General features: G+C 47.7%; 2 protein-coding genes across 2 annotated transcripts in view; both read right to left on the bottom strand.

The window, feature by feature from the left end:
* Positions 1-20066, bottom strand: part of RHOA (ras homolog family member A) — a 154557-nt gene extending 134491 nt beyond the window's left edge. The window contains exon 1 of the mRNA XM_078661222.1: positions 19922-20066. The gene's annotated coding sequence lies outside the window, so the exon portion shown is untranslated. The remainder of the gene's footprint in view (positions 1-19921) is intronic.
* Positions 511-20055, bottom strand: BRD9 (bromodomain containing 9). Its single transcript, XM_078661221.1, has 2 exons — positions 19922-20055; positions 511-3137 (listed from the first exon to the last, which is right to left on the bottom strand). The coding sequence occupies exon 2, from the start codon at positions 3133-3135 to the stop codon at positions 1297-1299; it is 1839 nt and encodes a 612-aa protein (XP_078517347.1). The 5' UTR covers positions 3136-3137; positions 19922-20055; the 3' UTR covers positions 511-1296.
* Positions 20067-20265: the final 199 nt, after the last annotated feature.

Below are 20265 nucleotides of genomic sequence, written 5' to 3'. Positions count from 1 at the left end.
ATCTGGTTTCTAGACTAAGTACTGTACAGAGTCTGTTTTGTGATAATATTGTTGTACTAACCATCCTTATGCAAAAGGCACGGTCAAAAGACTTCTCAACCACTTTTGATGAGGTGGATAGAGGTCTACTTTGCCCCAAGTTAGGCCTCTGGTGCGAAGATCCAGGATTACCACATAGAATCACTGAACTGTACAGTAACAACTAGGTCATGGTAAAACTCTTCGATGTGAGGGGGTGATGCCAAAAGCAGCACAAATAACATTTTAAAACAAGGCATATCCTGAGCTTTGCAGCTTTTTTTATTTAAGTTTCTGACCTTTTTGTAGTTCAACCCAGCAACAGAGATGCCCCTAAACAGGCCACAGTTTCAGATTCCTTTTGTGGCCTATGCAGAGGACCTAGTTATCTGTTCCACTACACAGATGGGCTTATAACAACAACTGACACCACTGGATATGTTTAATTAAAAAAAAATAACCTTCAGATCAATGACAATAAGACTATGGTAATGTTGTTCGGTAGTAAAAGAATTTAATTAGGTAGTTGGTTCAACGAAGATGTTCACACATCAATACACATATTTTGGAGTCATAGTGGAAAAAAGTGAAATTGGAAACCACATAGGGAATATCTACACAGTAAAAATCAACTGCAACTCCTCAAAGCCCTCTAAGGTTTGATCTAGGATTTACAACATGAAAGGCAACCATTTGTATCAATCCAACGCCTCCTAAAGTGGGTCACGAAAGTCCAAGCAATAAACAATGATGCTTATCAATTCTGTATTTATCTTGTCACCTTTGCTGTGCTTCAACGACAGGGGTCAAATGTCAGGCTTTGTCTTCTGACAAATTACTGCTTATGGTTTTTTTAACATATTGATTTGTGTTAAACTCATCTCATTAAGCAGTCAAAGAAAGCAAAGTAAATTATGTGATAATCTTGCTGAGGGCACATTCAGTGTGAAAAGAAAGGCTTGAGGATGTAATCTTTGTAACACACAACACGATGTAAATCCCTGTAAATTAACTGTACACATGCAGAAGCTAGGAAAGCATATTTTTAATTTGTTAAGGAATGGAATAACTACAGATTACATCGCACTGAAAGTATTAATGCATTTTAGTGAAAGTGAAACCAAACAATAGACAAGAAGTCCACATGAGGTTTCAGAGTCTCTTCTGTTAAAAATGTCTTTGCAAATGTTGGTGAACTTTACTAAGTATGAATCACATTACATACAATACCAGAAAATTAGTCTAACAAACAGCCAATCAACATAAAGCACACATTTATTAATGGTTTGGAGAGTCGGGAGACTGAATGAATTCATAAGGATCATGCACAGTTTCGTGTTGTTCCCCCACACTCAGATGAGAAGGGCTTCCCATATTATGCTGATCACTTTCAGACGCATTGGAAAAAGAGCTCAGGTTAGATGAGGGCCTTGACCCTCTTTCAGCCTGAGCCTCGTGAAAATCCTGCAATAGTTTTGCTGTTTCGTCTAGATTCAAATGACTATCATCTTCATCCAGCTCCTTCTTTACTTTTCCCAATGAATTCAACATAGAAATATCAAGAGACATGTCCGAGTAAGATTTCATTGACATGAAATTCAAAACGGAATTGCTGCAAATGCCAGCTGATTCTCCAGCCTTCATTTCGTCTGGATGCCTCACAGGGATGTTTCTTCGATGTTTTATTTGATACATCGTTTTAGAATGATCACCCCCTGTTATCTGATCAAGCATGTCATCCACCATTTTCTTTGTGGAAGTTCCAGAATCTTTCACAAACTCCATCAGGCTTAACGCGCAGTGAATGCCAGTATCATCTCCATATCCAGAATACAGTAGCTCCATTTCATCCGGCTTCAGATCATTAAAAATGCTGTTATTCTGTAGGGACAGTACCGTACTTGCACTACTGAGAAATGTAACTTTACTTCTGCGTTCATCTTTGAACCCTAAAGTGGTGAAGGAAGGTAATAATTTGTTTGAAAGAGAACTCAAATCAACTGGGTGGGTTTCTTCCTCTTCAGCATCTGGGTCTGACGAATTGACCACACTGTACAGTAGAGATCCATCTACGTTTTTTTTTAGGTAGCCCATCTTACAACTCGGTAGATGTCGGTTGATTTTATCACGTGCTTCATCTGCTGCATGCTCTACCAATGCTAGGACATGTTCTTCTGCTGTGCTGTCCGTTAAACTGCATGCATTTCCTTCAGGCTCAAACATAGGACTGATAACTTCTTTTGGCTTTTTCATTTTCTTTGTTGGCTCCACTGGCACAGTTACGACTTCAGGGACAGGTTCCTCAACCACAATGCCTTCATCACCTAGTATAGCAGCCTGCTGAGAAAAATCCATTTCTTGCATAAATGACATGCTGCGCTTCAAAGCTAACAGTCGTTCTTTGCTCATCATCTTAAATCCTGTGTGAAGCAGCTGTTTAGCCAATTTATAGTACACAGTCTCAGGCATATTGTAGGTCATAGCGTTATCGCACATCAATTTAAAATCTGCCTTAAATTCAGTAACCGATTTGTATTCACTCAATGCTATCTTTTCCTTCATTGTACTGAAATCCATGGGGTGTTTTATTATTGCAAAATATCCTGGTGCAATGGCATCAGTAACTGGGAAAGCGAAAAAGCCATGAGGGTCCTTTCGCTGCAGCTGACGAAGGAAGTGTTCCAATAACCGTTGTATGACGGTACTTTCACTTTCCGTTGAATAGGTCCTGCATGCTCTCACTGGCCGATCTATTGTTTCAGTCTCCATTTTCAAAGCTGGATCAACACATTCATTTTCTCCTTCAGTGTCACATAGCTCCTTCTCCCGCTTTCTTTTTTTCTCTTCCTTTCTTTTTCTCCTTTCGTCGTCATCAATATGTTTTTCCTTTTCAGATTTCTTCTTCTTTTTTTTCTTTTTTTCTTTGTGCCTTTCCCGCTGCTCATGATCTGACCGGTCATCATAATAGCTAGAATCATGCCCAGAACCAGAAAGCTCAGTTACCTCACTTCCTCCAACTTTAAGAACAAGTTTCAATGGTTTCTTTAGGGGTTTGTCCACGTAATCGGCATCGTAGGACCGCCACTCGGCACGGTGCTTCTTGTGTTTCTTCCCCATTGCTCAAATCAAAAAGAAGAAAGCAAAAATGAAGCACATTTTTTGTAACCGTGAAGTTGATGGAAACAAAGATTTTAATACGATTAAATCATGACACTTTACTTGGTGATGGACAAATGATAAATATGCACTGAAACAAGATTTCCACACACCATTTGAATGAAATAAGACTATTAAATCGGTAAAACTGTATATCTGTGCACATTTAGAGGCCATTTCAATGGGAAATGTGCTGTCTGTGAAGGACAGTGCGCTACCACACAATGCTTTAGTCACATTAAAAAAACCTGCCTGCCTCATGACCATTAAAGCTAGGTGGGTCGCAAATGTTTGTCATTCTAGAAATTCTAAAACGTTTAGGAAGCACTGTATTGACAAATAAGTTACTTTTTGGGTTGTCATGTCACTCTTCATCGATTAACTCTGAAAACAGTAATCAAAGAAGAACTGGCTAGACAAGACTCATGTACAGTGTTTTTGGAATGCAACATCACCAATGTTTTAGCAAATTTTAATCTTCCATTATTGAAGGAACAAAAATCAATTAAAGCAGAGACTAAACAGGGAATACATTATTTTCTAACGGCTCTAGAGAAATTGCTGACATACAAGAACAATAAATATATTGCGTAACTTACACTCTACAGAATCAACCATATTTTACTTCAATATCACTACAAAGATAAAGAAAGCTTTTTGCATTTCAGATTATTGTAGCTTCCTTTCAGAAAAACCCTTGTAATATACTTGGAAACTACTGAAAATGTATTTTGCTTGTGCCCCGAACTCTTCAACATGAGTTCGAAATATTTTTAAAAGATAGAATAAAATTGCCTCAGAAGCTGTTCTGGTTTTTTTTCAGTTTCAGGGGTACATCACCTAAAAACGTTGGTCATAGAACAAAATATTTAGATTCGGCTGTTAAGAAATATTAAAGCAAAGACATGGGATAATCTAAAATCTTCTGCCCTTTTCCCATTTGGTTGGCAGGCAACTTTCGACATGGTCTTCGACGCGGATCTTATTCTAAGGCTCTTTAAACTAGTCGTCTGTGAGAAAGCTCTCTGCAGGTTAGGTTAGGCTCCTTTCTTTCAGACGTATCTCACAACATGTGCCCCTGTTTAAATCCAAGGTGTTCAAAGCTACATGTGGCATTCTTCAAGTCTCATCAAGGAGTCCCACTCTTTTCAACGTCTAAGTCTACCCTCTGGATGCCTCGGTCCATTACTTCGGATTCAACTTAGTTTTTTTACACAGATAACGCCCAAATATTTTCTTGTATTTACGATAACCCTGAGCTTACTCCATTTAAGATTTGCCTCTGCCCGAGTACAGTTGCTTATTGGATGACTAACAACAGCATCAAGCTTAACAATTATACATGGGAAATCCTGCTTTCTTGCAAGCATGTACAGGCTTGTACTTCTGCCTGGTGGCCTATTGAACTCTGCTTTACCCAGCCTCTCCAACCAGGTCAAAAACGTGTAAGTTAAGTTTCCTTTTGACTTATCCTTTGCCAAACACATGGTATGGGATACATGTTTTAACTTCCCCCCGGATAATAAAAAACGTAATACATGCCCTTATTGCATCACGCCTGGAAAATTATAATTCTTTATTTGGGTCTCCAGGACTACCTGAATTATAGGCTACAGCTCATCCAATACTCCAAAGCTAAACTGACCTTCAATCTCTCTCCCCTAGCCTCCATCACTCCCACATCTTAACAGCCTTCATTGGCTAAAAGTTTAAAAAAGTGTTCTCAAAGTGAAGCCCTTGGCTTTGTACATCAAGCCACTTACAACACAGGTCCAACACTCGTTAGGTAAACAATTATATTACATCATCCATCCTATAAATTGAGTTCGGTCTCCGCTCTAGTAGCAACAGGCCTGGTCTTTAAAAAAGGCCTGACTAGGTGGTTGAACCTTCTTTTTTTTCTGCTTCCAAACTCTGGAGCAACCTTCCTCTTGCCTTGAAGAGTATTCCAGAGGTTAGCCTTGTCAGGAAGAATCTCAAGACCGGGTTTATCAATTAGGTTTCAATCATCTTCTTTTGCTTACTATCTTCCACCCCCCTCCTCCTGCACCAGAACACCCCTTGGGTACTCTAACAATAACATACAAGTTCAATTTTTCCCCCAATTACACTGATGGTTGTGAGTGGTACTAAATTCTACCTGGCTGATGAGCCCAAACTACGGCGAAACTGGTCTCCGTTCGCGTTCCGGTAGGACCTGGCCCCGGTAGGACCTGGCTTGCAGTTCGGGCTGGACTATTCCCACTGTATAAGGGTCAAGACTGATTTGCAGAAGATTGGGTCCAAACTGAGGTGGAATGGTGAACAAAATGACGATGCACTGGGATGCGGCCCCAAGTAATTACCAGATGGCTGAGAATAATTCAAGCAATGCATCCATTACTTTTTTTGATACTTCAGTGAATAACCATAACACAAACACTTCATCATTTTTCAGTATTTGCTACTTCTCCATCATAACACTGCTTTAAAAGTTTTTCAGTTAAATTCGTTGTTTCTGCAACCATTTTGTTAATTTTTTTAGCAACACAGAAGTATGGTTCTTGAATTGCAATTGATCACGGTTTCTCATTGATTTGTGAACTGGGTTGCCAGTTTGGGAATATGGTGTCTGGTTTGAGGTATGAGATTTATGAATCGGGTAACACTTCATGAAGCACATGTGATTAAAATCGCTATCCATCTTCAGTTTGTGATCCGCTTCAACTCCACCATGGTTCGTGAAACAATTTTAAAGTCCTGAAATGATCAGTATAGACTCAACAACCAAGGATCAAGTGCATTACCCTTGTAATATTGCCCAACACTTTTCGACAGGGAGTAGGGGAATGTCCAGCCCAACTTGGTGTGCCCTCATTCCCTCTCCAACTGCAGTGAGTTCATCCCAATATCCAACATAGAGAGCATGTGAAGCTTAGACTATGTAGTCTGCCCAGTACCAGTGCAAGCCACACACAAGTACAGCACAAGTAAAATGATGCGTTTCTTCACACGTCCAGCCCAAACCAGGCAGTCAACAGCACAAGTAGCAGTGAGAGCCTGCCTAACACACACAACATACACAGCATAGGCGCTTCCTTCACACAGCATGGTAAATGCAGCATTCAACAGCAGTGCCAGCTTTCTATGCACGAATGGCTTACCACCAATAGCACTCCTGTCTCTTTAATCATGCCTTCAAACCCAGAGTGGTTGAATTATCACACTGCAATACAGCCGGTTCACAATGTAAAACTAGGATATACATACCCTTATGTTCAGAGATGTTATTCCTATGCCATCTTTCTGTGGTACTATTACTGACTTAACTAGAATCTACTCGAGTTCAGAGGACCTCCAACTAGAGTGGAATAGATGTCGGGAGTTCTCCTCTTCTGAGTAGCCCTAGGTGGTATTGCACTCGTTAATTTTTTTTCTTTTAATAAATGTGTAGGAAGGGGGAGTCTCTGGTTGGCGCAGTGCAACACTGGCGACAAGCAGGGCCTCTCTCTTCCTCGTCAGGGCTGAGGGTTACCTTCAAGACAACCTCTGCTTACCCTCTAGGTAGTGTGGCTTAAGCAGTCTTAGGCTAATCTCTGGGGCATGTAGGGTTAAACATTTGCAAGATCATACCATCACAACCAACCCACCACACAATGACACCAAACTGTATTTGTAAAAGTATATCTCTTTATATAAATCTCAAGCAGGCTTGTAAATACAGTCTTGGTTACTTTTTAAAAGCAGGTTCCAGTTACTCTTTTATCAATGTCACAGTTCTTTCTCAGCCATAAGCAATCTTTTGGGCCTTCTGCCCAGGTTCCAGCAAGGTTCAGTGTCTTGTAGCGCCTCAATGCGCGTTCCGCTGTCTCCGCTCGCTTCAGAGAGGAGAACGGGCCCGGCCGGCTAAAGCTCACGCTTCCCGCGTGGGCCTTGCGGACCCGGCACAGTGCGAGCCTCGGTTTCAGGGGCGGCTCACGCTGGGAAGCAGGCAGCGCGGTGCGAGCTCAGGACGTAGGATGCTCGCACCGCAAGGGCAAAGAACACAGTACCTTGGTTTTCTTGTAGGTCTTGGAGCGGACGGCTGTCCGGGGATCTGTCCCACGTCGCGTTGTCTTCCTGGAGGGTGCGGCGGCCTGCGAGTCTCAGCGCAGGTCACAGGGCACCCGGGCTGACGGTGCAGATGCGGGGCAGGATTCTCCGGAGTCCGGTTCACTCGCACTGAAGGGGGAAGCTGCAGGCAGGCGGGGCTGAGGGGGGTGCACTCCACGGAGCGCGGGGCACAATTCAGGCACGGCTCAGCAGCGAGTCACTTCCAGCTGCGGGGGCCAGGGGGTCTCAGCGCCCAAGTCACGAGGGGCACAATCTTGGCAGTGCCGGTCTTTGCGGGGCAGCCTGTACCTCGGGGGTCACACAGGCGGCGATGCTTGGACCGGGCAGGTCCTCCCTTTCCGTTGCAAGGGCGGCTCAGCGCGGACAGTCACGGTGCTCGAACCAGCGCGGGGCTGGTCCTTACTTTGCGGCTGGCACACGAACAGGCCACAGTCACGGTGGTCGGGGAAGGAGCACAGCTGCACAAATTGTCAGAGAGCGTGGCGGCAGGCACAGCGCTCTCAACTCTCCTTTCCTTGGCGCTGTAGAGACACACAGCACATGCCAGCAGCAGCTTTTCTTCAGAAGGGTAGCGCCCACTGTTCCTGGGGCGCTGGTCAGGGGGCAAGTTCACAGGCAAGCCCTTGGAGATCTTTCAGCAGAGTTTGGCACAAAGTTCAAATAAGCAAAAGTCTTTGGTAGTCTTTTCTTTCCTCTCCTTTGGCAGCAAGGCACCAGACACAGGCCAGAGACAGCACTCCTCCTTGTCCTTCCAGGTCCTTCTCTTCGGGCAGAGTTTCTTCTGTAGCACAAACAGGATCTAATTTACAAGGAGCAGGGCTCCTACTTTTATACCCAGTTTCTTTTGTTCTAGCAAGCCAGGGGGGCCTCTGCATAACTGCTCCAGTCTCTGAGTACTTGTTGTGGGTACTTGTGACTTCTGCATTCAGTGTGAGGGCAGGCACATCAGCCGCTCCCCAGGGGGGCGGAGCCGGCATTGAGAGGGCAGGAGTGGCCTGAGCACTTTGTTTACAAGCTTCGGTCCTTCCTGGGCCAGGTGCAGGCTGAGTCATCAGTCGCTCCCCAGGAGGGCGGAGCCAGCATTGTGGTGGCAGGGGCACAGCCTGATGCATCATTCAGGGGAAACTCCCACCACCCATTAAGGGGTCCTCCTGCTAATCACTACCTGTCAACTCCCAGCCCTGTCACTCACACACACCAGACAGTCAGATCCACATCCAAGCAGAGGCGGGCTGAAATGGTTAGGCAAGCAAATGCTAACTTTCTAAAAGTAGCATTTGCAAACACAGGATATTAAAATAAACTTTACCAAAAGAAGTATTTCATTATTCTGAGTTCAGGCATACTAAACACGAATTTCTACCATGTTCCCTGAGCCTGCTGGGATTATAGAGTGTAATAATTCCAGCAGCTCATCTGGCCTAGAAGGGAACAGGTAGCCTTACAATAGTGAAAGACGAATTTGGCAGTAATTCACTATTAGAACATGCCACACACATCAGGGCATGTTCTACCTTACACTTACAATGCACCCTGCCCTCTGGCCTACCATAGGGGTGACTAATATGAAGGTCAAGGGAAGGTTTAGGGGCTGGCAAGTGTGTGCACTTGCCCAGCCAGGGTGACAGTACCAGACTGCACGCAGGTTCTGCAATGGCAGACCCTAGACACATTTTAAGGCTGCTTCTGTGGGTGGCGCAACCAGCGCTGCAGGCCCACTAGCAGTATTTGGCATTCACAAGCCCTGGCACTCCTGGTGCACTTTACTAGGGACTAACAGTAAATCCAATGAACCAATCATGGACATCAATCATATGTACACTTTACAGTAGGGAGCACTTGCACTGCGGCACGGGTTGGCCGTGGCGCAGTGCCCTGAGTAGCAGACACCATCAAAACATTGGAGGCACAACAGCAAAAAGTGGAAGGGAAACTCACGCCAAGGTGCCAGGTCTAACACGTGTCCCCTCCAGCTGAAATGTGGGGAGAACTACCCTTCCCCAGGGAGTTCCTCATCACTAAGGCGGAAAAATCTGGACAGACCATCAGCGTTGGCGTGATCTGTGCCAGGGCGGTGTTCCACCGTGAAGTCCATACCCTGTAGGGAGATGGACCACCTCAACAGTTTTGGGTTCTCACCCCTCATTTGCATCAACCATCTGAGGGGCCTGTGGTCCGTCTGAACCCGGAAGTGAGACCCAAACAAGTAGGGTCTTAGCTTCTTCAGCGCCCAGACCACAGCAAATGCTTCTCGCTCTATTGCACTCCACCTACTTTCCCGTGGAAGTAACCTCCTACTGATGAAGGCTACGGGTTGGTCCCAGCCCTCCTCAGTCATCTGTGAGAGAACAGCCCCTACACCATGCTCTGAAGCGTCTGTTTGCACTATGAATTCCTTGGAGAAATCAGGAGCCAGGAGCACGGGCGCCGTGCACATGGCAGTCTTCAGGGTGTCAAAAGCCTTCTGACAGGTGTCAGTCCAAATCACATTCCTGGGCTGCTTCTTAGAAGTCAGTTCTGTCAAGGGGGTCACAATAGTGCCATAGCCCTTGACAAACCTCCTGTAATACCCAGTGAGCCCCAGGAAGGCTCTCACTGCAGTCTGGGTCTTGGGGGGTTCCCAAGCCAGGATGGTCTCAATTTTGGGTTGCAAGGGTTCCACCTTGCCACTCCCCACTTGGTGTCCCAAGTACACCACTGAACCCTGCCCAATCTGGCACTTGCTTGCCTTGATTGTGAGGCCTGCCTTGCGCAGCGCCATCAACACTTCCCAGAGGTGCCGCAGGTGTTCTGGCCAGGTGCCACTGAACACTGCGATGTCATCCAGGTAGGCGGCACTGAACTCATCCAGCCCGACCAACACCTGGTTGACCAACCTCTGAAAGGTGGCAGGGGCATTCTTCATCCCAAATGGCATAACCCGGAACTGGAAATGCCCATCTGGTGTGGAGAATGCTGACCTCTCCTTTGCCCCATCGGTCAAGGCGATCTGCCAGTACCCAGACGTTAAATCAAACGTGCTGAGGAACCGGGCAGCCCCTAGCCGATCAATGAGCTCATCAGCTCTGGGGATAGGGTGCGCGTCAGTCTTGGTGACTGAATTGAGTCCTCTGTAGTCCACACAGAACCGGAGTTCAGGTGTGGCTCCCGGCGCAGCAGCCTTTGGGACCAAGACCACGGGGCTGGACCAAGGACTGCTGGAAGACTCAACCACCCTAAGAGCAAGCATCTTGGAGACCTCCTCCTTGATGCAGGCCCGGACCCTGTCAGTTACCCTGTAAGCCTTATGCTTCACAGGTAAGCTGTCTCCTGTGTCCACATCATGGACGCACCAATCTGTGACACTAGGAACCAGGGAGAACAGGTCTGGAAACTGCCCCAGCAACTGGCGGCAGTCTTCCTGTTGCTCAGGGGTCAGGGTGGGTGAGAGGTTAACTCCATCCACTGACCCATCTTTCTCACAGGCCACTAAGAGGTCAGGAAGAGGCTCAGACTCCTCTTCCATTCCATCATCAGTGGCCAACAGCATGCCCACTTCGGACCTTTTCAAGTGGGGCTTGAGGCGGTTGACATGTAAGACCCTTAAAGGATTCCTGGGCGTCTTCATGTCCACCAAGTATGTCACTGAGCTCTTGCGCTCCACAACCTCAAATGGGCCTGTCCACTTATCCTGAAGTGCACAGGGTTCCACTGGGGCCAAGACATACACCTCCTGTCCAGGCTGAAGCTCTACCAGAGTGGCATTCTGGTCGTACCACCGCTTCATCTCCTCCTGGCTAGCTTCCAGATTTGCCTCAGCAAGTTGTCTGAAGCGCCTGGTTTGGTTTCTGAAGGCCAGCATGTAGCTATATACATTCTGGGGAGGTTTCCTGGGAGATTGCTCCCAGCCTTCCTTTACCAAACTCAGTGGTCCTCTCACGGGGTGGCCATACAGCAGCTCAAAGGGGCTGAACCCTAGAGACTTCTGTGGCACCTCGCGGTATGCAAAGAGCAGGCATGGTAAGAGGACGTCCCACTTACGCCTCATTGGACCTTCCAGGCCCATGATCATGCCCTTCAGGGTTCGGTTGAATCTTTCAACCAACCCATTTCCTTGGGGATGGTAAGGTGTGGTGAACTTGTAGGTTACACCACACTCTTGCCAAAGGGACTTCATATACTTGGATATAAAGTTGGTCCCCCTGTCGCTCACCACCTCTAGAGGGAACCCCACTCTGGAGAAAATTCCCATTAGTGCACGCCCCACCACGGGGGCCGTCACTGTCCTCAGAGGGATGGCTTCAGGGTACCGGGTGGCATGATCCACCAAGACCAGGATGAACCTGTTGCCCATGGCTGTCTTGGGGTCCAGAGGCCCAACAATATCAATACCCACTCGTTGGAATGGCGTACTGACCACAGGGAAGGGTTGGAGGGGAGCCTTGTTCTTCCCTCCGCTCTTCCCACTTGCCTGGCAAGTTGGACAGGTCCTACAATGAGCATCTGAGCTCTTGTGCATTTGGGGCCAGTAGAAGTGGGTGACAAGCCTGTCATAGGTCTTGTCCATCCCCAAATGTCCTGCCAAAGGCACATCATGAGCCAGTCCCAGTAGGAAGGCTCTGAACTTCTGGGGTACCACCAGCACACGGGCTGACCCAGGTTCAGCAGCCTTAGGCTCTGAGTACAGGAGGTCATTCTCCCAGTACACATAATGTGTTTTGGCCTGAACACCATTGGCCTGGTCTGCAGCCTGCTGCCGCATACCCACGAGAGAAGGGCATTCTTTCTGCTCCCTGCAGAATTCCTCCCTGGAGGGGCCTCCTTCTTGCTGCCAATGGGTCAGCTCAGGCAGGTCCCCCAGTTCGGCAATCTGTTCCCCAGTAGGCTCCAGGGCATCCCCCTCAAGGTCTGCTTCCTCCTGGACCGTGGGAACTTCAGGGGCCGGTTTCCCGCGCACCCTGCGCCTTCTCCCTAAGGCCGGTTCCTGGGCCTCTCCGTCAGGCCCCAGGACCTCTTGATCACCCCTACTGGCTGCCATTGACCGGGTGGTCACGCACGCCCAGTCAGGTAGACCCACCATCTTCAGGTGAGTCGTTTTCTCCACCTTTTCCCAAGGGGAGTCCTCCAAGTCATTCCCTAGCAAACAGTCAACAGGCATGGCTTTCCTCACACAGACCTGCAGAGTACCAGAGACCCCCCCCCACTCGAAGGGAACTTGAGCCATCGGACACTGACTCTCTGAATTGTCAGCGTTGACAACCCTACAGTAGGCATGGGGTACAACCTGCTCCTGAGACACCAGGTGATGCCTCACTGCAGTCACACTGGCTCCTGTGTCTCTAAGAGCCTCAGCTTTCTTACCATTGATGGTAACCACCTGCCCATATTTTTTAGTGTTAGAGGGCAGGTAGCTTGTAGGGACCATCTCACTGTCTCCTAGTGAGACTAGGGTCATCTGAACAGGATCTCCACCCCCCGGGACCATCACTTCTTCTCCTAAGTGAACACTGGTCACTTGTCGGGGCGGAGCACCAGTGGGTGCTGGTTTTCCAAACAGGCGACACTTGGGGTCACTGGCTATGTGCCCCGGGTCACCACATTTGTAACAATTGAAGGGCCCCTTCGGAACAGGTCGACCTGTCGGGGCCCCATTCTGCTTAGGGGGTGGGGGAGGCTGAGAACCTTTCTGCTGGTCCCCTTGGGGATTACTTTGGGGGCCTTTTTGGAACCCTTTCTGTTTTCCCTTGTCCCCCCCACTCTTCTGCTGGGGACCCTGCCCACCCTTGGCGGAGTCTCCCACTGGACCCTTGTGGACCCTGGTGCTGAGCCAGCGGTCCGCCTCCTCAGCAAGTTTCCTCGGGTTGGACAACTTGCTATCAATCAGGTGCTGGCGTAACTCAGGAAAACATTGATCAGACAAGTGCTCCCATGCAATTAAATCAAAGAGACCCTGAAAATCATTCACTTTGTTACCCTTCACCCAACCATCCAGTGCTCTGCAAAAAAAAGTCACAAACTCCACATACGTATTCCCAGGCCGCTTATTACACCCCCTAAACTTCTGCCTATACATTTCAGGGGTAAGCCCATACCTGGTCATTAAAGCTTCTTTCATATGGGGATAGGATCTCTGGTCTTCAGTGGGCAAATCTAGCAGGGTGTCCCTTCCTTCGCTAAGGAACCTTCCCCATAACCCCGCTCCCCAATCCTTCTCAGGGACCCGGTGGGAAAGCATGGCTACCTCATATGCCCTAAACCACTGTCCTATGTCATCCCCCTTAAAGAACTCTTTAACTACATCTTTGGGGATGTGCACTCTTGACTCTACCTGCACCGGCGTTGTGCTGCCACCAGAGGGAGGATGATCCAAGGCTTTCTCTTTTAGACTCATCTCCCTCATTTTCATATCATACTCAAACTGGAGTTTTCTTTCTTCCAGAGCCATCTTTTTGCTTTCAAGCTCCATTTGGCCCTTCAAATTCAATTCTGCCATCTTGATCTCATGATCCCTGGTTGCCTGTCTGTCTGCCAGCTCCTCTGGCGACAGGCCTCTGCCAAAGCTAAGAACGCTGTCTGGTTTTTCCAGACCCACAGGATCCACAGGTGCATTCTGATCCTCAGGGGCCTTCCTAGATTCAATCCAGGCTCTCATGGCCTTGTAGAACTCAGGTTTGTTTCTGCATCCTGCGTGTGGAACCTTGAGTTTCCTGCAAAAATAACTCAACTGCTTCTTTGTGTAGTCATCCAGCTTTGATGCATCCCATTCTAGCCCCTGCGCACTAGAGGCTATGGACTCTCCTCCATCAATGCTGTTTGTGCCAGGCATGTTTGCAACACTAGGGATCTTCTTCTTTTAGCAAAATCAAAAAATCAAAAAGTCTGTGGCTAAGTTACTGGACTGTAATCACTATGCAATGGTCAGTAGCTAAGGTAAAACACTGCAAATGTAAATTCGCGAATCCTCACCGCTGCGTCCAATGTAGGAAGGGGGAGTCTCTGGTTGGCGCAGTGCAACACTGGCGACAAGCAGGGCCTCTCTCTTCCTCGTCAGGGCTGAGGGTTACCTTCAAGACAACCTCTGCTTACCCTCTAGGTAGTGTGGCTTAAGCAGTCTTAGGCTAATCTCTGGGGCATGTAGGGTTAAACATTTGCAAGATCATACCATCACAACCAACCCACCACACAATGACACCAAACTGTATTTGTAAAAGTATATCTCTTTATATAAATCTCAAGCAGGCTTGTAAATACAGTCTTGGTTACTTTTTAAAAGCAGGTTCCAGTTACTCTTTTATCAATGTCACAGTTCTTTCTCAGCCATAAGCAATCTTTTGGGCCTTCTGCCCAGGTTCCAGCAAGGTTCAGTGTCTTGTAGCGCCTCAATGCGCGTTCCGCTGTCTCCGCTCGCTTCAGAGAGGAGAACGGGCCCGGCCGGCTAAAGCTCACGCTTCCCGCGTGGGCCTTGCGGACCCGGCACAGTGCGAGCCTCGGTTTCAGGGGCGGCTCACGCTGGGAAGCAGGCAGCGCGGTGCGAGCTCAGGACGTAGGATGCTCGCACCGCAAGGGCAAAGAACACAGTACCTTGGTTTTCTTGTAGGTCTTGGAGCGGACGGCTGTCCGGGGATCTGTCCCACGTCGCGTTGTCTTCCTGGAGGGTGCGGCGGCCTGCGAGTCTCAGCGCAGGTCACAGGGCACCCGGGCTGACGGTGCAGATGCGGGGCAGGATTCTCCGGAGTCCGGTTCACTCGCACTGAAGGGGGAAGCTGCAGGCAGGCGGGGCTGAGGGGGGTGCACTCCACGGAGCGCGGGGCACAATTCAGGCACGGCTCAGCAGCGAGTCACTTCCAGCTGCGGGGGCCAGGGGGTCTCAGCGCCCAAGTCACGAGGGGCACAATCTTGGCAGTGCCGGTCTTTGCGGGGCAGCCTGTACCTCGGGGGTCACACAGGCGGCGATGCTTGGACCGGGCAGGTCCTCCCTTTCCGTTGCAAGGGCGGCTCAGCGCGGACAGTCACGGTGCTCGAACCAGCGCGGGGCTGGTCCTTACTTTGCGGCTGGCACACGAACAGGCCACAGTCACGGTGGTCGGGGAAGGAGCACAGCTGCACAAATTGTCAGAGAGCGTGGCGGCAGGCACAGCGCTCTCAACTCTCCTTTCCTTGGCGCTGTAGAGACACACAGCACACGCCAGCAGCAGCTTTTCTTCAGAAGGGTAGCGCCCACTGTTCCTGGGGCGCTGGTCAGGGGGCAAGTTCACAGGCAAGCCCTTGGAGATCTTTCAGCAGAGTTTGGCACAAAGTTCAAATAAGCAAAAGTCTTTGGTAGTCTTTTCTTTCCTCTCCTTTGGCAGCAAGGCACCAGACACAGGCCAGAGACAGCACTCCTCCTTGTCCTTCCAGGTCCTTCTCTTCGGGCAGAGTTTCTTCTGTAGCACAAACAGGATCTAATTTACAAGGAGCAGGGCTCCTACTTTTATACCCAGTTTCTTTTGTTCTAGCAAGCCAGGGGGGCCTCTGCATAACTGCTCCAGTCTCTGAGTACTTGTTGTGGGTACTTGTGACTTCTGCATTCAGTGTGAGGGCAGGCACATCAGCCGCTCCCCAGGGGGGCGGAGCCGGCATTGAGAGGGCAGGAGTGGCCTGAGCACTTTGTTTACAAGCTTCGGTCCTTCCTGGGCCAGGTGCAGGCTGAGTCATCAGTCGCTCCCCAGGAGGGCGGAGCCAGCATTGTGGTGGCAGGGGCACAGCCTGATGCATCATTCAGGGGAAACTCCCACCACCCATTAAGGGGTCCTCCTGCTAATCACTACCTGTCAACTCCCAGCCCTGTCACTCACACACACCAGACAGTCAGATCCACATCCAAGCAGAGGCGGGCTGAAATGGTTAGGCAAGCAAATGCTAACTTTCTAAAAGTAGCATTTGCAAACACAGGATATTAAAATAAACTTTACCAAAAGAAGTATTTCATTATTCTGAGTTCAGGCATACTAAACACGAATTTCTACCATGTTCCCTGAGCCTGCTGGGATTATAGAGTGTAATAATTCCAGCAGCTCATCTGGCCTAGAAGGGAACAGGTAGCCTTACAATAGTGAAAGACGAATTTGGCAGTAATTCACTATTAGAACATGCCACACACATCAGGGCATGTTCTACCTTACACTTACAATGCACCCTGCCCTCTGGCCTACCATAGGGGTGACTAATATGAAGGTCAAGGGAAGGTTTAGGGGCTGGCAAGTGTGTGCACTTGCCCAGCCAGGGTGACAGTACCAGACTGCACGCAGGTTCTGCAATGGCAGACCCTAGACACATTTTAAGGCTGCTTCTGTGGGTGGCGCAACCAGCGCTGCAGGCCCACTAGCAGTATTTGGCATTCACAAGCCCTGGCACTCCTGGTGCACTTTACTAGGGACTAACAGTAAATCCAATGAACCAATCATGGACATCAATCATATGTACACTTTACAGTAGGGAGCACTTGCACTGCGGCACGGGTTGGCCGTGGCGCAGTGCCCTGAGTAGCAGACACCATCAAAACATTGGAGGCACAACAGCAAAAAGTGGAAGGGAAACTCACGCCAAGGTGCCAGGTCTAACAAAATGGTGTTTAGTTATGCCCCTATTTAACTTCACATGGGCAGTACCAGACTCGTTCTCATGTTCACATTTCTTTAACTTAGTCTGATCAGGTAACAAAGATAGTCTCTGATGGTTTAACAGAGACAGTGCATACTACAAAAATAAGTCACAGCTTAAGGTAGATGAAAGAGCTCCTTTAACTTACCCAGGTTATGAATCATCATAAGATTTACTTCACATCATGCTGAATATAATACAAATAACTGAATAATCATACTGTCACGATGCAGGTTGTCAGCCAAATGATATGCCATCAACACCTCTAAATGACTGTGTTTGACCCCATCCCACTGATATATTTAATGGACTGTCGCCATATACACCTTTGGTAGGTTTGTGAGCACTTAACTTCATACAATCTTACTGGCAGTGAGACAAATATGCAAACAAGCATATTTATATTACTGTTTGTTAGGATAAGTGGTTGGTAACAGGCAGCCATATGAGTCACCCCAGTTATACGATAAAGAAATTCGCAGAATGAAGCAACATCTTCGGCTACAAAACCATGAAAGCTGGGAGTAGAGCTCCTTTGCAGAACAGACTGTAGTAGCAGAGTTAAGATGCACCCTCAAAAGAAGAGTTTTATGAAAAGGAGTCAGAAAGATTATGTTTGCCTTCAAAGTAGTGATCTTAAAAGTTATACAAAGCAAAATGGTGCATAAAAGGTGCTTTTGACAAATGGCCAGTACTTTCGTTGCATCTTAAAGAATGTGTGTGTAAGTCTTTTCTCTGAACAAACAAAATCTAAATCTGACAAGTTATCATGACAGCAAAGTGAATCACACAAGGGCAATTAGTCAATAGCACTGTATCTTTACTACAGGCTGAATGGTCCAAACGGAATGCAGGTTTAAACGAACACAAAAATAACAATTAAACTGTTTTTGTGTCTGCAAAGTAAATATGTCACAGGATACGCTATGTGTCTTAATTACAAGTAATAGGTCAAATCTGCAGTCTACAAAAATACTACATGAAGTCCCATCACCAACACTAACTGTGAACAAAAATAGGAGGATAGTGTAAATCTGTAAAACGCCGTGGCCTTGATGGACAATCCATCGGAAAAATAGCTAAGCACGAAACAACACAGGGAAGGCAGTGGCTGAAGGGGTGGACCCAAAGCCCACTTTGGCTCCGTAAATACTCTTATTGTCTTTTTTAAGTTGTAACATGAGGTATTTCATACAGCTAAAGTGGTCTGTTATCGACTGTGCCAGTTGTACAGTATTGGAAATAGCTGCAGTCCTGCCCTACGCATTTTGGCTGTCTCTAGTATCCCCTGCCTGCAAAGCCCATAGCATCATAGTGGGCGTATCACCAATCACGGTACTATTTTCGACAATGGCAGATTGTACTCTTGAAAAATAGAGGTGGGTGTTAATATGAGATGTTCTGGATCGGTGGGGGGAGGGTGACAGTAAATCACGTGGGGGTTGTTTAGATTATTCTATTAGTAAACTCTAAAGCTTCAATCAAACGTTGATACCGAACAGAGAGTAGACCACTATTTAATGCGTTACCCGCTGCAGTCATCCGATAAAAGGAGTGGTCTAAAATAGCGCATCCTTTGATGCTGGGCTCCGCTGCTGTCAAACGTGAAACGGGGTTGTCACCAGCGCAGGATTGGGGCATCCAGCGTTATCATCATAGGTGGCTGGCTAGTACTCGTCTACTTAAACTGAAAATCTACTCGATGACAATCAATTTAATAAAACCCAAAAAAGAACAGTCAACAGGCTACAAAAATACCCACATACAAGTAATCAATCACCTATGATACACGCAAAATGAAATGCGTGGGGTTGGAAAGGAGTACTGCACCTAAATATAAGATTCACATAGGTGTACACGATAACTAGCAAGATACATTGATAAGCAACGCTGTTCTCCAGCAATTGAAATGGCATTTCTGTAGCACGTTAGCACTGTGGACTTCCTCTTTAGGCTGTGGGTAAACTAGGGTATCAATCATGGAAAATGGAGGCAGTGTTTGGGTCAGATTAATATAATAAGTGTATGTATAAAAAACACGTTATAATGGGCTAACCGAGAAGAGTAAGATATATATATTTTTCCCCAGAGGGTTATTACACCCACCCTCCTAGGTGTGGCCAATTATTTCAGAATAAGACATTTCCGCCCGACGACAAAACATTTCTCATTTGGACTGCCATTTCCCTAACACCCACCGGTTGCTACGGTCGGTGTCACAACATGCACTGTGTTGAGAAATTAAAACAAGCATACCGTGGACTAGATCATCGGAGAAGATGACAGTCCTGTGTACAGCAGTGCAATAATGAAATGAGGATCCGTGCAGTTTGGCTGTGGGAGGAGCAGCACATGGTATTTCCTACTTCAATATGGGGTGGGGTCGAACTGCTCTGAGGACCGGCTTCACTTCCGACCTTACTTTGGTGGACAGATAGTAAAGTATGTTTAAGTCCGTACTTCTCGCGCAAATGACCTGTGGAACTGACTATGTGTAACACTTCTTGTGTGGGATGAGGAATCAAAGCAGCCTTAGCTCAAAGGGGGTACGGGCAGCAACTCTTGATGGGCAGTTCCTGCTTATGTTACCACATAGGGTGGGGGGGCTACAACTACTCACTTCGGTGTACGTTCAGAAGGGGATGTGAGAGATTGGCTTCACGAATAGACAAACTAACTACCTATTAAACGTAAGAGGCGGAGTGTGCTCCCACTTTAGCCCAGGGCGGTCAGGCTAAGGACCTCAGATCATTGAGCTGGGTGACAGTCTGCCAGTCAGAGGGCGGAGGGAGGGCTGTCTGGTTTATCTAGCTTTAGTGCAGAGGAAAGCTATGCTCACCTAACACAATATTTTGAGACTAGAGTATTAAATGGATCATGAAAACAAAAGGGAGCCGTCTCATATTCCCATCGCTCATCACAGAGTGGAGTCAGTTCGCTACCAGTCAGGGTGTCAATCAAACAGTTTCTTATTTAAAACAGGAAGGAGAACCCCGTGACTTCAATGTAGGGGCCTGGCGCGCTTCAGACAACTTACCTAAAGGGGGTGTGGATGTATCTTCGGGATATCTTGTCTGGGTCTGGTCTCGTTACCTGACAGCCAAGCGCAGACGCCGCCGTTGACTAACTAGTGTCAGGGAGAAAGGCGCGCGCACTTGAGAGGAAAAAAAAAATAGTGCAAGAGGCAGCGCACGCGCATACCCCCTCCCTCTCGGTCCAACTAGGCGCTGGCTGGATGGATGGTGAGTCAGATTGACGCGCGCGCCCCTGGAATGTTTTTACGCTCTAAGTAGCGTGTGTGCGTCGCCAATGTGAGTCCATGGTATAGTCAGGCAAAACATGCCCACATTGAATGATTTAGTGACGTCATGTCTGAACACG

This window comes from Lissotriton helveticus, chromosome 9, assembly GCF_964261635.1.
Source record: "Lissotriton helveticus chromosome 9, aLisHel1.1, whole genome shotgun sequence".
Lineage (NCBI taxonomy): Eukaryota > Metazoa > Chordata > Amphibia > Caudata > Salamandridae > Lissotriton > Lissotriton helveticus.
Note: the sequence above shows the minus strand (reverse complement) of the source record. Positions and strands in the feature narration are given on the sequence as shown.